This window comes from Gavialis gangeticus, unplaced genomic scaffold, assembly GCF_001723915.1.
Source record: "Gavialis gangeticus isolate Ggan-Ray unplaced genomic scaffold, GavGan_comp1, whole genome shotgun sequence".
Classification (NCBI taxonomy): Eukaryota; Metazoa; Chordata; order Crocodylia; family Gavialidae; genus Gavialis; species Gavialis gangeticus.
In genome coordinates, this window is record NW_017728992.1 from 65,629,589 (window position 1) to 65,646,567 (window position 16,979).

The 16,979-nt window shown below is 42.1% G+C and overlaps 1 protein-coding gene across 3 annotated transcripts; it reads left to right on the plus strand.

The window, feature by feature from the left end:
* Window positions 1-1,054: 1,054 nt before the first annotated feature.
* On the plus strand, window positions 1,055-12,270 carry NRSN1 (neurensin 1). Of its 3 annotated transcripts, none has more exons than XM_019523662.1 (3): window positions 1,055-1,187; window positions 8,158-8,355; window positions 9,279-12,270. In XM_019523662.1, the coding sequence occupies exons 2-3, from the start codon at window positions 8,167-8,169 to the stop codon at window positions 9,675-9,677; spliced, it is 588 nt and encodes a 195-aa protein (XP_019379207.1). In that variant the 5' UTR covers window positions 1,055-1,187; window positions 8,158-8,166; the 3' UTR covers window positions 9,678-12,270. The 3 variants fall into 3 exon arrangements, with proteins under 3 accessions (XP_019379207.1, XP_019379216.1, XP_019379198.1); XM_019523671.1 differs by lacking the exon at window positions 1,055-1,187 and adding an exon at window positions 4,429-4,525; XM_019523653.1 differs by lacking the exon at window positions 1,055-1,187 and adding an exon at window positions 6,650-6,739.
* The last annotated feature ends 4,709 nt before the right edge of the window (window positions 12,271-16,979 follow it).

Genomic DNA, 16,979 nt, shown 5'->3' on the forward strand with positions numbered 1-16,979 from the left:
TCAAACCTTCAATCCCCCACCTCCCCCCAGCACCCAGATCCTTGCTCACTTCTCCAGTCCCAGCTTACTTGACACTGTCCCAGGGAAGCAGGCAGGGAAAGGGAACCTACATTCTTGGCTACAGCTGCCATCACCACCACTGCCTCTCTGTGGACTGGGCAGGTGGCCACAAGTAAGCTGGGGGACCCAGGAGATGTAGGTGGGCCATGAGGGTCAGGGAGGGCAGCCCCAGGGTGGGGGATCCGGGGCAGACCCCAAGGTGCAGGAGGGGAGCCCTAGGCATAGAGTGGGGCAGGTCAGGGCAGCAGGGAACCCTGAGAAGCAGGGGGAACCCTGGGGGCAGGGAAGGAACAGAGAAAGCCCCAGGGGGCAGGGAGGACTCCTAGAAAGGGAGAGGAGAGGAGGGAGATCCTTACCTTTTAGTCCTCAAGGCCCCTACTGGCCTGACGTGCTCCAAACCGAAACTGGCACTAATATCCACCAACATTTAAACACCTGAAAGTGCCGCATCTAACAAAGCCTTTGTGAGCCGTATCGGGTGTCCATAGCACCTTGCTTGAGTCCCTGGAGACCCACTGGTGCTAAGGCTGGGTGAGTGTTCCCTAATGTCCTTTTCTTGTTTGTTTATTTGGAGTTTTTTTTGTACTTTTAAGGCAGGGACATGGCCCGAGCACTGCTGTGGCCCCAGTGCTTCAGAGAAGAGGGAGACAGCCCTGCCAGGAAGAAATGCAGCCAGTGTCAGCACCCAAGGGAGCTCTAGGTTCATAACCCAACCTGAAGCGAGGCTTCTGTTGTGTGACCTGGGGGCAAGCAAGTCTCCCTGGCTGACTGTCCCTTCCGGCATGGCCTCGAGAGGCCAAGGCACAGTATGCTGTGTGTTCCGTCCCCCCCGCCCCACCCCCTTTGCCCCCACAGAGGCTGTGTAAAGCCCTGGGAAGTGCAGTGAGAAGCCAGGCACACAGCAACAGGCGGCAGCCAGCCTCTGCTGCAGGGGTGACGGGAGGAGGCGGCGGCTGCTGCTCAGTGCGCAGGCACAGGGCGAGCCTGGCCCCGGGCTGAGGTATACGTGGTGTGGGGGGCTGGAGTGGCTCAGAGTGGAGATGGGACCCGAGCGAGAGAGCCGCAGCTAGCCCAGCTGCCTGGGCTCGGCCGGCGGGGAGGCGCGGGAGGAGGAGGAGGAGGAACAGGTAACGGAGTCCCTTTGCTCTGTGGGGATTGGGCAGGACCCGGCTTCCCTTGCCCACGAGCCCCAGTCCTTCCCCGGGCGGAGGGAGACGGCAGCCTTCCCGGCTCCAGCACAGGGGCTGCGGCTGCTCGGGGAGACCGGCAGCGATGGGAGGGGGACAAAACAGGGAGCCGTGTTTTGCTGGGGAGAAGCGGCTCAGATTAGCCTGGCCGAGGCAGGCAGGTGAATGGCTCCCGCCGAGCCCGGCTGCTCCGGGCTGGAGCCGGTTTTCAGCACCGCGGACAGCGCCCGCCGCGGGGCCCGGCTGCCCGGGAGCTCCAGCCGGCCGGGGCCGGGCTTCAGCACCGCGGACAGCGTCGCCAGGGCCGGGCCGGAAAGTCAGGGGCTCGCTGGTCTGGGAGAGGCTCACGGAGCTCAGCCTCTTCGGAGGAGGCTGCTCAAGGGAGGGCTTTGCTTTCCTTCGCGGCAGCAGATCAGGCATCAAAAACGAGGCCCCAGACCTGGCTCAAGAGCGTCCCGGCCCCCGGCACCTGATCACCCCTCTTTGCGGGATGGGAGGGGAGAAGGCGACAGCCATCGCTTCTTCTTTAAAAACCGACGACCGCCGTGTGGGGGGCTGTCCTTGCTGGGGAGATGAAGGGGGAGGGGTCCATCAGCTGGATGGGATGGGTAAGGGGGTTGTGTTCCACTAACATAGCTGTTCCCGGTGGATAGAATGGAAAGGAAGGCACTGAGACAATGCTGGGGGGTCAGCTTTAACCTTCTTTAAGACATCAGAAGTGAGCCTAACCTTGCTCAGTTGTTCCTAAAAGCATGTAAGCAGAGCAAAAGGGACAGTGTTAGATTTTAATTTGCAGGATTTTGCACAATAACCTCATTACTCACCAAGGCACTGAGCACAAGACTGGGGAGTTATGAGGAGCCCTCAGGAAAGGGCACCTTGCAGTTGCATTGATCTGGGCATAGTTTCAAGATGGTCTCTGCTTCCTCCTTGTCCAATGAATTGAAGAATTTGCACAGCTACTTTTTCCTTGCTTTACTTTACTTTCTCCTCTGCATTGTCCAAGTTGAATTAAGGTGCTTAGTTCCCTGTGTATTCATAAAATGAGAAATAACTGCTGCTTTCTTCCCCATGCATAAAGTAGAGGCCAGAGTTCTCTACATAGAAGGGTAATGAGGTGCCCTGAAATATCATACTTCCTTATCCAGGTCATAGAACAATTTCCAACCGACTCCTCAGGAGGCTTTTACACTGAAGACAAGATCCATATCCTCTTAAGTCAGTGGAAGGACTCCCCCCTTCACCATACTGGAGTACAAATCATATTTAGCATACCTCTAGCCTTAGAAAATAATGGGTAATGATATAAATTTTAAGCAGCAAAAAGACTGTCCCATTAAATGTTATTCGGTGTCTGTTTTATTTTCTCTAATATCCACTGCTTCTGGGCTCTCTTTCTGTAGGTAAAACAGGAAAAAACAATCCTTTTGCAAATAGAAAGGTCACAGTGTATATCATCATGAGAATGGGGGAGCAGACTTCAGCCATAAGAACCTCTCTTAGACTGTGTTTTATGTTTTTCAGATTCATAGTTGTGTGTGCATGTGTTGACAGCATCACTGCCTTTTTGTTTTCTTTGTTCTGCTTTGGCATATCTTTCAAATGCAATGTTCTAATCTGTAATCATTTTTTATACTTCAATAAAAAAATTAATAAATTACAAAGCAATTTGAGAATTCATTCAGTTGGGGTTTTTTCCCCTGAAGTAGACTCCACATTATATGCATCTATTCACAAAACTGATCACACCACCACTGCCTCTGTAATAAACCTTGAAGTAAACACAGGGAAGCTTTTACCATGGAAACTAAAGTTGCTAGGGATTGCTACTATGCAGCTGCATGTTCTAAGGCAGTGATCTGATCATACATTACCATATTTCTAGGGGATTGTAATAACTGTATTGGTTTAAGTATAGAACCTAAAAAAAAAAGCAAGCACTTTCTGTGGAGCAGATACAAGTTTCAAGTTCAGTCCCAACGCCCATGTTAAATCAATAATCCGTTTTAGCAAAGGATACCCAAGTACGTATTAGTTTCTTACCAGAAAGATGATCTGTCCAGACTACAAGGCAGAAGCCATCATTGTCAGAAGACCAGGCATCTTAGGCCAGAATGTCACTCTACTCCAAACCATCAGGAAGGTGAAACCTTTTTGAGCCTACAGCTTGACAGAATCTTCAAGAAGAGAGGCAGAGTTCTATATAGTTTTTCCAACAGGTTGCAAGTTAATTGTGTATGTGTATGCATTTGTGAAGTAGAGATTAAAAATGTCTTCTTGAAAGCAGCTAGTAGCACTGGCTACACTTAATCAGTTCCCCTCCTTGCCCCCCATTTCAAAAAGGGATATATGAGTTGATGATCTAATCTGTCACAGCTGAGAGGTAGTTAACCATGTTTGTCTCAAGACAGGCAGAAGGCAGTGTAGAGATGCCCCTTGTAGATCAGCATCTGATGAAATAATATCTTGTTCATGAAAGCTTATGAACAAGAGATTACTAAGTAAGTAAGTGTATGAGGTACATTTCCACTCTACCTTCTGTCACATCTCATTAGACTCTAACAAAAAGATCATGCTTGGTTTTTGTCTGCTAAGCCTTTTCTGAAAATTTTAAGCTTTTCTGTTATAAAGAAAAAAATCCAATTTTTAGGCTTTTTCAAGCACAAAAATCCATGGAAAAATAAATAATTCCAGAATGTGTGATTTCTCCTGGGCCAATTCCCTTTCAAGAATTAAAAACAACAAATGATACCATACCTGTCTCGACCTATACGCAATGTGGTTACAACAAAGGCAACCATGAGGGATTTTTTTTCCCCAAGTGGTGCATAATTAATTTGACTAATTTGACATAACTAATCTAAGTCCACTTCCTCTTCCATTCCATTCTCTTGAACTGAATATAGTAAACTACAGATATTGGGGCAGATCCATTGATATGCTTCATTAGTTTCAAGTCATTCTAGTGAAACAAAGCCAAGTTTAGAGTTGCTTAACCAACTTGTATGGCTGCTTTGCTAGGCACAGGGCAATTGCAATATACCAATGAATCCAGCTCATTAGGCCTGACTGCTGCCTTGGTCTAGTAAGTCATTTACACCTGTGAAAAGTGAGAGGAAAATGCTTTCCCTACTCATCTCATTATGCACTGATGAAGATGATTACACAAGCTGCAAGCCAATAGAGAACCAAGCACCAATAATTTATTGAAGGAAACATTGTTACCCTGCAAATAGGTGGATAGAGATTCAGGAGAGTAGCTGCCTGTTTCCTGTACTGTAAGTGATCCACTGTAGGACAGATCAGTCCCTTTAGTTTTCCTTATCAATTAAGTGTGGTTAATGTTTACAGGGCACTTTGAGGTGTATGGATAATAAGCTATTATTATAGTATTGTATGTCTAAAGCAGGTTATAGCAATATTGACCTAGGTATGACAGAGCTATGCAAATAAGAAGGTTATGGAAATGATTAGCCATAGTTATGGCAAGTCTAGCAAAATAACCTGCCTGATGCATAGGCTTAGCAGCCATGATTCCTGAGTCTACTGCTAGCTTCTTATATGGTTTTATTCATGTCATTTGATTTTGTCTGACTCATTTCATTCAGCTGTAGAATAGGCATGGCACAGTTTTCTACCACACAGGTTATGATTGAGCTAATTTAGTGTTTGAGAGGCATTTTAAAACCCCTGAAGCTATCAAACTATTAAGCACATTCTTATTTTTATTGCATATAGTTTTGCTCCTCTTCTGTCATTATTGAAGCCTTTTGCTGTCTCCTGATGGAAAACCTTTATTAATAAGCAAATTATTGCTTTTACAGTTATTTCATTACTTTAGAGAATGCTGTTTTCTGTACTTGTACCCTCCCTTTTCTTCTTTACAAAGGAATATCTTTACAGGATCTTTGGGGTTGAAGCAGGGAGGATGACTTGTGGGGGAAAAGATGGTTGGAATCATTGCCCTGTGTCAAAATTACAGCTAGTCAGTTGCTGGGTATATGGCTGTGATTATAAAAAAGACATGACCTTGATTTTTAGGTAAGGAATAAAAACAGCAGACAAGTTTCCAAAGGAACAAACAGAACTGTTCAGACACTGAACAACAAATGGACTATAAAAATATTCTGTTTATTAAAAAATGTTGTTTAAGAGTTTTTTCTACAATGGTTAACCCTATAATTTGACACGTGTCACTTTTGCTTGAGAACATATAAAGATTAAAGCTTATAGCACAACAAAAAGGCTTGCAGCAAACAGCAATAAAAAAATATTCCATGTTAGTGGAAAATGTCAAGGTTTGTGACATGCAAGTTATCCTGTGTGTGCAAGGCCTACCTAATAATGTTTTACAGCTTTACAAGTTGTCAGTAATACCTGTAATAAGATCTTCTTACCAGTTATACTTTCAGGAAGAGATGAATAATCCTCCCATATGCTGTCTAATTTGCTCTGTGCATTTCAAGCAAGACAATGTAGGTCCTAGGTTGTTCTTGTTCAGACAGGTAGGGTATAAACTTCCAAAAGCATTCAGGATTGTCTGTGCTTTCTGGGGCTCCCTCCAGCTTAATTGCTGCTTTCATGAGACAAATCCACACACATTTTACCTTTGTAGCTAAGAAGGGGAGTTCCCGAGTTGAAACATATCAAGGGGGGAGGAAGTGCTGTTCTAACCAGTCCACAGATCAGAAAAGTGAGACCAGCTTTTTCTTGACTTGGAAACACCTTGAGAGGGGAGAACAAGCATACTGAGCACAAAGTAGAAAACATGGAGTCCAATGGGAAAGAAGGGCAGGCTCTAAATCTCAGGCAGGAAACTTGTATAGCCTTGTTAATCTCATGGGCATTATACCTGATCTGTTGGGCCATAATTTGGCCGTTGCCTTTAGAAAAAGTTACCATCTTGTCTGCAGCATAGAGGTACCTTAATTAGTTTCAACTGAGCTAGCTCAACTATTAGAAGCAAACTAACCAGGGAAGAGTGAAGCTTCACAGACTAATTTAACCAGCCCAAAAGGCCTTTCCACAGATCATGATACAGAAATTCTGTATTCTAATGGAAGGATTATCATAGAATAGTCGAGTTACGAGGGAGACCATCTAGTCTAACCAGCTGGCCAAGAGGAGATCATTCCTAACTAAACCATCCCAGTCAAGTGTTTGTCTAACCTGATCTTCTAGTCTCCAAAGATAGAGAGTCCACAACTTCTCTGAATGGCCTGTTCCAATATTGAACTGCCCTCATAGTAAGAAAGTTCATCTTAATGTCCAACCTAAATTTCTCTTGCTGCAATTATGAAATACAAAACAAATACTATTGACAATGCATGGAAAGAGAGCAAAATATTCCCCATCATTTACCCACAGAACTAACCAGATTCCAAGGGACTTAAAGACTACTGCCAAGAACCTCAGTCTGCCATCTAATGACCATACTTTAAATTTTTGCATTGTTTAGATGAATGCTGCAGTATTTGCCCATCTCCTTTAAGGTGTGTAAAGCAAGTAGTCTGTAGTCAGAGATATCCCATGGGGCACCTATACACCTGCATCAAGGCTGCTCAGATTATGGTGTAATTAAAGTGCACTGGAGCAGACTCAATTAACAGAGTTGGATGGAGTGTGGTAATTACCATGCTCCAGTATCCCCATGCTGAAAAATGTTGGTGGGTGTGCTTTAACTAAAGCCCCCTCCACCATTTTTCGGTGTGGGGACACCCATACACTCTAATTAAAGTGCCCTCCTCTCCCCCGCCCCCAGAGACATGTATAAATGCCCATGTATTTGTCATCACCTTGTTGCAGTTCCTGAAATGGAAGAGGGCTAGATGCCCATGGAAGGAGGTTTTGTTTAAAAGAGGCTTTCTGTTGAGAACCTAGCCTACAACAAGCATTTTAAAGCATTGTTTCCTTGTTGAGTTACATTGGTTCCCTGTTATAGGAAGTCAATTATGTTACTTAAAGCTGATGCCTTCTGATCATGCTCAGTCCATAAAAAGATATTAATGTGTCTTTAAATAGACAACATTTTAGAAGTATTTCAGAGAGATATAGTTGAAACAAGTCTTTGAATAACACTTGTGTACCTCTAATTAAACCATCTGAAGTTCTGGTTTTATAAGTGTGTTCATAGTTGGCCTGCATGATTAAGAAATAAAATGTGTGCATTGTTAATACTTCTGTTAGAAAGGAAAGAATTAGGAACTCTATATGTATTTTTCACAGTAGGTGAAATCCTAACCTTATTCAAGTCGATGGTAGCTTTGGCATTGACTTTAGTGCGGCTGTGACTTACTCCACAGGTTTTTACTGTTCCCATTTTCCTCAGTGTGTTTAGTTAAAATAAATTAGTCACTTTCAAGTTGGTTCCTAATCAGTTTTCTTTTTGATGGTCAAAGGCAAACAAATCTTTTGAGAAATCAGAATTTTTTTTCCTCAGAACCAAAGTTGTTTAAGGCTAAACTTCATGATCAGGTCCTCTATAACTACACATTACAGCTGCATATTATCCCATTATTAAAACTTGTTTCACAGAATCAAACAAGATAGACATCCAAAAGTTTCTGTGATGTTCTGAAATGGTGCATGTAACTAACAAACTATGGCTAGCAGAGGCAATAGTGTTTGGGCTGGAGCTGGAGGGTGATAGTGATGACTCCCCATCCTGAATTTAAGTAATTTCCCTTTGAACTGTGAATTTCTGGTTCTAGGAATGCCACAAGAAACACTCAGTTGCATCTCTAAGGTGCAGTAGTACTGTAAATATCTATGAACTGCAAAGGGATCTGAGAACCCAGGAGTGAGTGCTTGGCCAGAATAAAGCCCTTAGTTGGGGTCTTCAAGAATTCATCTCAACAGAGTACCTGGAGCAGTACTGTCTGGTAATGACTGATGTGGAATCCCTTTGCAGAAAAGAAGAATGAGCTCGTATGCAGACATCTGTGGGTCCAAGCAAGCACAAGGTAGTGCAGAGGGAGGTTACCATCGCTATGGAGTTCGATCCTACCTGCACCAGTTCTATGAGGATTGCACAGCTTCCATTTGGGAGTATGAGGATGATTTTCAGATCCAGAGATCGCCCAGCAGGTGGAGCTCTGCATTCTGGAAGGTACTATCCATTACCCAATGGGGGGGGAGGAAGTATCTAAAACTGTACAAAAACATAGGCCAAGGTTTTCAAAAGTAACTAGTAATCTTGGCTGCTTGACTTGCAGTACATGACAGAAATCAATTTTCTCAAATTCTTGAGCGTTGACACTATGAAAATGAGGTGCATCTAATGTATTTACAATTGGGCATCCAAATATTGAATGACTAATCACTTAAAGACTTCTTGGCCATAACTGAAATGTATAAATAAATGTATTGTTACTTGATATTCAGTGCATAGCTGCCATTGGCATTCATGGTAACAACCTACACAGGAATGTATGATCAAACTATCATGAAGTGATAAGGGCCTGGGTTACTAAAAAACTCTGGAATCCTATGGAGAAATCAAGTTTTGCATTTATAATTGAAATCTGGCAGAAAGATTAGCAGTGGGTTGTAAATAAGCCATGTAAATTAACCTCTGTGAGAGAGATGTCTCATGGACAGGAGCCAGTAAGTATCACATGCAGAACAATATACAATGTAGTTTATTAGGAAAAACTGAATGAAGAGACTTTGGGTGCCAAAATACTTCCACTATGACAAAGTTTTTATGGCATCACAGTAATAGGTTATTTTAAGTGTACAGCAAGACACAACACACACTTTACAGGATGTAATATATTTCTTTTTCTTGGAAACTGCCATATATGCATTTACATCAATAGCCATTGTAGAAGCAATTCAAATACTGCTATAACAGCTACACATTTTAATTCTGAGTCAAGTTATAAGGGACCTAAAAGAAAAGGTCTGCCTGCCTGCTGGTTAGCTTGCCAAATACTTTGCATGCATTGAAAATATTAGCTGTATATGTCAACATATTAAACGAGAGAAACTGTGAAATATTATTAATTTTTAAACCTGCTTGTTTTCTAGGTCGGACTCATCTCCGGGACAGTTTTTATGCTGATAGGGCTAACAGTTCTGATGGTGGGTTTTCTTGTGCCACCAAAAATCGAAGCTCTTGGGGCAGAAGATTTTGTTGTTGTAGATACCCATGCTATTCAATTTAATGGTTCTCTTGACATATGTAAGCTGGCAGGAGCAATTTTATTTTGTATTGGAGGGACCACGATGGCAGCATGTCTGCTGATGTCTGCATTTGCAAAGAATTACTCCAAAGAAGAAAAGTACCTTCAGCAAAGGTTTAAAGAGAGAATAGCAGATATAAAAGCCCACGCACACCCAGTCACAAAAGCACCAATGCCAGGAGACTCAAAGATACCTGTCACTTTGTCCAAAGTTCAAAACATCCAACCTTTATCTGAAACCTGACATTTTCCTTTTTAATTTATAAATCACTTAATTTGAAAAAGTCAGCTTGTGTGAGCATCTGATTTTTTTGTGTTTACAGCACAGCAGAAAGTGCTCTGCTCTATAAGAAAGATGCTGATTGGAAACTTTATCCAACAGAAATTTAGAATTGGCAAAAGAATGAAGTTGGGTGATTAATGCTTTGAGCAGTGGATTTAAGTGTTCAGATATGAATTCTGTATTTTAAAAGTGAACAGATGACCACACAGAAAAACACAATCAAGCAGGTTTAATTTATCAGATTGTGTAGTTTGAGAACACTGAGCACATTTAGACCAACTGTACCTTGGAAACCCTAAAATATGCTTTATTTTAAAGTTTTTGGGATTTTTTTTCTGGTCATTTTTAATATTATAATGTTGTCTGGCTTCTTGTTACTTAACTCTCCAGTCCTGCTGCACAGGGAGTCTAATCCTCTTCTGGATTTGGACTGGTAGTCTTGTCCTTGTCCGTGGTCCTTATAAAAATAGTAGTGCAAATAGGTATATACACAGGACACTAGACTGCCTATGTTTTGACTTTTGTCTTAATTCCTAACACCATATCCATAAGGGAAACTGATATTTTTAGACCTAAATGTACTGCCAACCCACACAGACCTCCAATTACACCATCTTTTTCCATCAGCAAACTTTATCATAAAAAAAATGCATTAGGAAGGTGCAAAATAATTTTCATTTAAGAAGAATGCCCCTTATCCTCAGCTGCTGTTAAGTTTCATGTCCCTTACAAGTCTTTGTCATATATTTTTTTAAAACTCAGAAAGACACAGATACACATTTGGGCCTTATGAGGAAGGAAATCATCAACCGTGGTTTACAGTGAAATTGTTAGTTCATAGCATTCTGTCTCACCTGAATCCCATTCATTGACCTTTAATATACCCATTAAAAATATTTTAAAATGTTATTGTTATATTTTTATAGACAATAGAGAAATCTATCTGTACTCAGAATACCTTTATGTAGACACTTACCCAACTACTTTTTTCCCCCTCCCCCTTCAAATGAGGCTATTGTATCACTGGCTTAAACCATGAATTAAAGTGTACAAAGGTGTGAACTTTGTATTCTCTGACAACATGTGCCACCTTATAGTTCTGTCTATTTTTGAATGGATTAAATAAAAAAAAAAGATATATATGAACTAATCACAAAAAAAAAAAGTGAGAGCTCCCTGGTCAGTCCTTTCAACTTGTCATTTTTTTTTTTTTTTTTAGGACTTCAAAACTTCTATTTCAAAGGTGTATTAGAAAATGGTACTGCTTAGTTGCTTGGCATGCAGGAATCCACAAGCACTTTGACAATAGAAGCGGTGCAGAAAAAGAATCAATTTCAATCACAGGGCCAAGATGGAGCATGGGATCTGATGGCAATGACCTTGAGGCAGGCTCACAAAAATAGATTCTGTCTTACCAAAAAGCAGAAATCTGAGAGTGACAGTTCTCCCTGCCTTGATGGTTCAAGAGCTCTGGGCCTTTGAAAACTTTTATGGACTTAAGAAGTACAGAAGTTAGGAGGAGGGTTTGTTTGTGTGTTTTTAATAGCAAATCTGGAATCATTATTGTAGGAGGTTGAGAGCATTGAATACAATGTTCTTAATTCTACAAAAGTGAGCACAGAAAGATTGATTTCTTTAGTGACACACATTTTGAAATGCCCAAGGATTAAGACTATAAAAGAAGGATAATAATAACATACCTTTGCAACCAAAAGTCAGAGACTGAAATGAAATAAATTCTGTGTCTATTTGGCGACTGCCTCACACCCATGGCTTAGTGAGCGTAGTACAACTTGTATTTAAAAAAAAAAAGACAGGGGGGAGGAGGAGAAGAAGATTGTGGGGGTGGAAATCACATGCACTGTACTGGTTAAAAATAAGTAGAGACAGCAAGTGCTTTCATCGCAGGGAGCGAGGTCTGGCAATTGCTCATGTGGTGTGCAGTAGCACCAAAATAGAAATATAGCTGCATCATTCACAGTTGCTTGTTGTGTGTTGCATGCATTATATCCCAAAGATAAAATAAGGTAGGTTGTTAACTATTTTCAAGACAGAAGGAGCCTTGTTTACTATTCTTTCCTCTACTGCTGTCAGGCTATTAGTGTGTAGGCAGCAGGAAGACAGACCACTCTGACCTTTTCAATGCAAAGTTTAATTAAAGATTGTGCATAGTGAGAGTGTGACATTTCAGGTCTTGCAGTGTAGATCACTGGATGAAATTAAAATGATCACTCCAATCTCTCTTAGTTATTCCCATCTCTCCACTTATATTTTGCTGAATGCTGCATTTGAAGTAAAAGAATAAATCCAATTTTATGGAAAAAACTATATCCGTTTACCCATTTTCTAAAAGTGAATAAAAGCTACAATTCATTTTAAAAACACATGAAATGATTTCTCTGGTGACATCTTTGCCTGGGAGATGAGATGACCCAGTTGTTTGTGATTGGCTGAAACAAACCAAGCGCTCTACTATATTGCCCTATAACCCCTTCTTTGGTTTAATATATTTTGACACTGTAATAAGCATGAGTCATTACACTACTATGAGTTGGAGGAGGAGGAAACATGGGAGTCATATGCAGAAGTGGGAGGAGCACAGGAATAGGTTGAGAGAGATAGGAGCTAGGAAAGAAGATAGAAGTGGGGTGGAGGGGAAAGGAAAGACATGAATGGAGGTACAATGACAGTCAGTTGTGGAAGAAGTGGCAGAATGATCTATAACCCCTAAAGTGCACATGCCTCTAGAGCCAAGGATTAAGCCAAAAATAAGTCTCAACATTCTTCTTCAATCAAATAAGCAGTTGTGAAATTCACTCGCATCCAGTGCTTCCATAACAGCAGGCTCATATGGAAACAACAGCCTATCATATCTACCACTTACTCAGGTAGCCCAGACCTCAAGCGCTTTAGATGCTGATTTGAACCCTGGTGATGAACCAGTCTGTTCCATAAGTTACCTAGCACAGAAGCCCACACAAGCAAATAAGACCTCGACCACATTTCTGGCTTGTTATCATTCTCACTGTTCCCTCATCTTACATAGTCCACTAGACAACTGTATCATATGTCTAACACCCTCTCCTCCCAACTCAGACTTTCAAAATTCAAGAAACACTTTCCAATACAAAGACTGGATGCTGTCACTTTCACAACTAAAATGTTAATGGATTGTCTCTCTTAAAACCCTGAGATACCACCTGCACCTAATTGTCATCTATCAAATCCTTACACATACTGTGAACGGTTTTTATTTTTCTTTCGTCCTTATTAGACTTGCAATTACAACAAAAACTGCTTTACCATAAATCCATTCTCTCTGAAATGAGCATGGGAGAAATCAGATTTTCCAGTTATGATTGGCAACCACTGGTTTTGTCATGTCCACTTTGATGAATACACTCTCACGAAGTTTATGTCCATTTTCTCCTACTGCACTGCATAGTGATTGCTTCACTTCAACATCAGTATTTCCTCCTCACCTTCTGCCACAGTCTCTGCTGACACTTCTATTTGCCTTTTATTCCCATTGCAGAGTGAATCACAGGGTACTGGCAGAGGAACACAAATAGCCTCTCCTCCCCAGCTGAATGTCAGCAGATTCATTCACTATTTATGATATAGCCCTGGCATGACATTTTCACATATTAGATTTTTAATCATGTGTGTTTGAAAGCATGCAGTCACACACAGAAATAGCTAAGACAGAGGAGACGAAGAAGATGGATCCTATGGCCTTTGGTGGGAGGAGAGCCCAGTATGGCCAAGCTGAAAGTAGGGGTAGAATACCTTCTTATTCAGTACATCAAAAAGGTGCAGGGGAGGCAGGGGGGGAAATTAGTCCTGAGATATGGAAGCAGAACTACAGCAGACTGCAAGAATCAAAGCTGGAAGCATTTCAGGGTCTCTTCTGTATCACTTGGCAACAGCAAGAACAATCCTTTCAGTAAAATAAAGGTATTAGAGTGTAAGCCCATACAGTGCTAGCAGGTCACCTTGTCATTGTACAACAGACAAGTCCAGCATTTCCTGAATCAGAGTTACCACAGCCTTCAAGAGAACAAGATGTCCTTGGTCTCCAGAGACAGGGTTCGAAAAGCTCTCTTTCTATTCACCACACCTCATTAGTAGCCAGGAGCAATAGTACATAAAATAGTGGACTGTTGCTCTCTTAATAGATTCTTAGAGCCAGCTCTTTTCTAAGGTGGAGTGAACTGAGTTTTGAGTTCTGCCAGTTTGTCCCTAATGCAGTTTGCCCCTTTGGTGACATTGCCAAAAATAAAGTGTTCTGTAAGCCAAAGGTATGTCCCCCAGTTAAAACACTGAGAGACCACACATACCCCTCATGTGGTGTTTATGCAGGTAGCTGAAAGCCCCATCTGTGCCTTTCCTGTCAGGGCTGGTTCAGAGAAGAGAGGACTCTCACGTCTCATTTATTACATTAATAGACTGCTGCATATGTTAACTAGAGTGAGGCTTAGTTCCGCATCAGGTCATTTAAAGAGACAACTATTTTGGAAATAATCTTTCCCATTTGAGTATATTCATAAACAAACATCAGCACAAAGAGAATTAAACAAACCTAGCTACAAATAACCCTCACAACAATTTTAAAGGCTCCATGTTTCAATAAACTGGCACTTTATTACAGGGATGCTTCTTTTGTAACTAGAGAGGGGAGATCATTTTAAACACTGCAAACAGATTAGTAAAGTGTTTTGCCTTCTCCCTGTATGCCATAGCTCCTCAGACCGGCAAATAGCAATTAGCTAGAGAAAAAAAAAAAATCACCTTTGTGATCTGGTTAGCTTAATCAAAAGACTATAGCCTGTGTTACAAAAATTACAAGCCTACTTAAAAAATAGCACAATCTTTACAGAGATAAAAATGGACACTGCTTATTGTTAGCTTTCAAAAGCTAACACACAAGGGTATTAAATCAAACTCTGGACAAGTACCTCTGTATGATACACTGATCCCCGCAAATCATTCCTGTTTTGGTGATGGGTCTGTGACAAACTAAATTAAAGATGCCTATGTGTTCTCCCATTCAGGTACCAGTAAATAACTGTCTATTTTGTGCTGACTCCAGATTTCAGAACAAAGGCAGCTCATTCTACTCCACTTTCCATGATGCTAGTGAAGATGGCCAATTGCATTCCAAGAAGAACAATTGTCAGAAAAACCCGGTGCTTGGACTAAAGGGGTATTGAAAAAGGGATGCAACTAGTTTCTAGGGTAAGCACCCAAAATATTGATTAGGTTGGAGTGAAAAGTATTAGCCATACACAATAACAAGGACATTCAAGGGGGAAAGGTCATTATCTGGGGGAATTTGAGATTCCCCAGACAGGAAGAAACATCTGGAGGACTCTGAAAAATGAATAGTACAGTAAAGATTGGTGTTGCTTAAAGGTACTTAGGAGATGTCTGTTGGCAAGAAGTGGTCTTTGGATCCTCCCATATCTTGAGGGTGAATCTTGGTTCCTAACTGTGGGGGCCGGTAAGAGTCAGCAAGAAAGCTGGTCTCTGGAAATGCTAACAAGGCTCTCAAAAGGACATCTTCATAGTCAGACAAGAGGATAAGAGTTTAATCAGCTGTATTTCTGTAACCTTGCCCTCAAATTGTAGAGTTATTTTTTCTTGCACAAATTTCTCTCTCCTATATACATCTTTTGCTATGTTGTTGCCTTATTAATTGCCTGTGATAAAGCGTGATTTCAGGATAACTGATATTTTAGGCTTACCTCTTCTTGGAGGAGGAGACCCATAATATTGTACAATGCAAGAGGGAGACTCCTGGAACCAGCAAAGATTTCCCTGCTGCAGCTGCAAGCTCTGATGTGATGGCAGGTGGAACTAAGGCTTGCAAGGAAAAGGAGCCATCTCAGGGGCACATGTTCCTTGAGACAAGCAGCAGAAGAGCAGGGAGAAACTTGGGCCTGTGGAAGCATCCTGACAGTTGGCTGCGTGACAGAGGCAGATAATTTTGCCAGATGAAGAAGCCTAGATGTTTACAAGTTTGGATTCTCTCTGTGTCCTTAGTCCCTGCACTAATTATATATATATTACTTTCAGTGATGACTTTCCAGAAGTCACCACTCCTGGCCCAGGCATAGTTATTGCTCAGCAAGAGCTGGTAGAGGTTCACATCACCCAGTCTCCTTAGAGATGGGCTCATCCCACAGCAAATGAACGCTCTGTCTGGTTCCAAGCTGAAAGTCCCCCTGGCTCTATCAACTTTCCTCTATCCTAAAGAAATGGAGAAAGGCACTGTATACTACAGCCCATCTTGCACAGGGCTGATTAGCTTGCTGCATGGGTTTCAGTATCTTCTGTCAATAAACAAATGATAAAACAGGAACCACTAGGATGGACTTCTCAAAGGAGCCCAGGAGAATCAGGCTGAATTCAAGAGGAAGGTTGGACAACAAAGGAGATGTTGTCCAAAGTTGGAATGCCCAAGCTAGTTACAGGGGACCTAGCTCTGGCACCTTCAACAGTGGAACTGCAGCAGCAGCTACAACGTGAGCTTAAAAAAAGTCCACTTCAAACCCAGGATAAACACATAAGCCAGGGGTGGGCAAAATGCAGCCCAGGGGCCAGATGTGGCCCACCAGGCCATTCTATCTGGCCCACAGGGCTCCTAAAAAATTTTAGAAAGGGAATATTTATCTGCCCTGGGCTGCCTGTCATGCGGCCCGTGATGGCTTGCCAAAACTCAGTAAGTGGCCCTCTGCCCAAAATAATTGCCCGCCCCTGACATAAGCAGTTTGAGGTGGACCTCATGCTGCAGTATCCAGGTACCCAAGGTAACTGTAGTCACACCATACTTCAAGTCCTGTGAATGCTTTTGAAAAATCCCAGTCCCTCTCCAGCAAAATCATTGTGTTCTCCACTTGAAAAAAGCAGCTCCTTCTACAAACTGATTTAAGTAACATGATCTGGACTTTCTCACATTTCCTGCTTTACCTACCAATGTTAGTGTAAGTGCCTCATGTTCTGTACAGGTGCATAGTTTCATAGATTTCATTTCATAGACATTAGGGCTGGAAGGGACCTCGGAAGATCATCGAGTCCAGCCCCCCACCCAAAGGGCAGGGAGTCAGCTGGGGTCATAGGATCCCAGCAAGATAAGCATCTAATTTGCTCTTGAAAGTAAAGTTAGCAGGCTGTAGCAGAGGTCTCTGACTTCCCCACTAAGCATCCAGCTTTCATCTCCCTGCCTGGAAGCTTGCAATGGAATGAATTCACACCAATCGG

Bases quoted from the DNA above. Each gene is read 5' to 3' on its own strand.
- NRSN1 (XM_019523653.1), top strand. From the start codon at position 6,710: ATGCTGCAGTATTTGCCCATCTCCTTTAAG. The intron at 6,740-8,157 runs GTGTGTAAAGCA...ATCCCTTTGCAG, and splicing joins ATTTGCCCATCTCCTTTAAG to AAAAGAAGAATGAGCTCGTA. The intron at 8,356-9,278 runs GTACTATCCATT...CTTGTTTTCTAG, and splicing joins GGAGCTCTGCATTCTGGAAG to GTCGGACTCATCTCCGGGAC.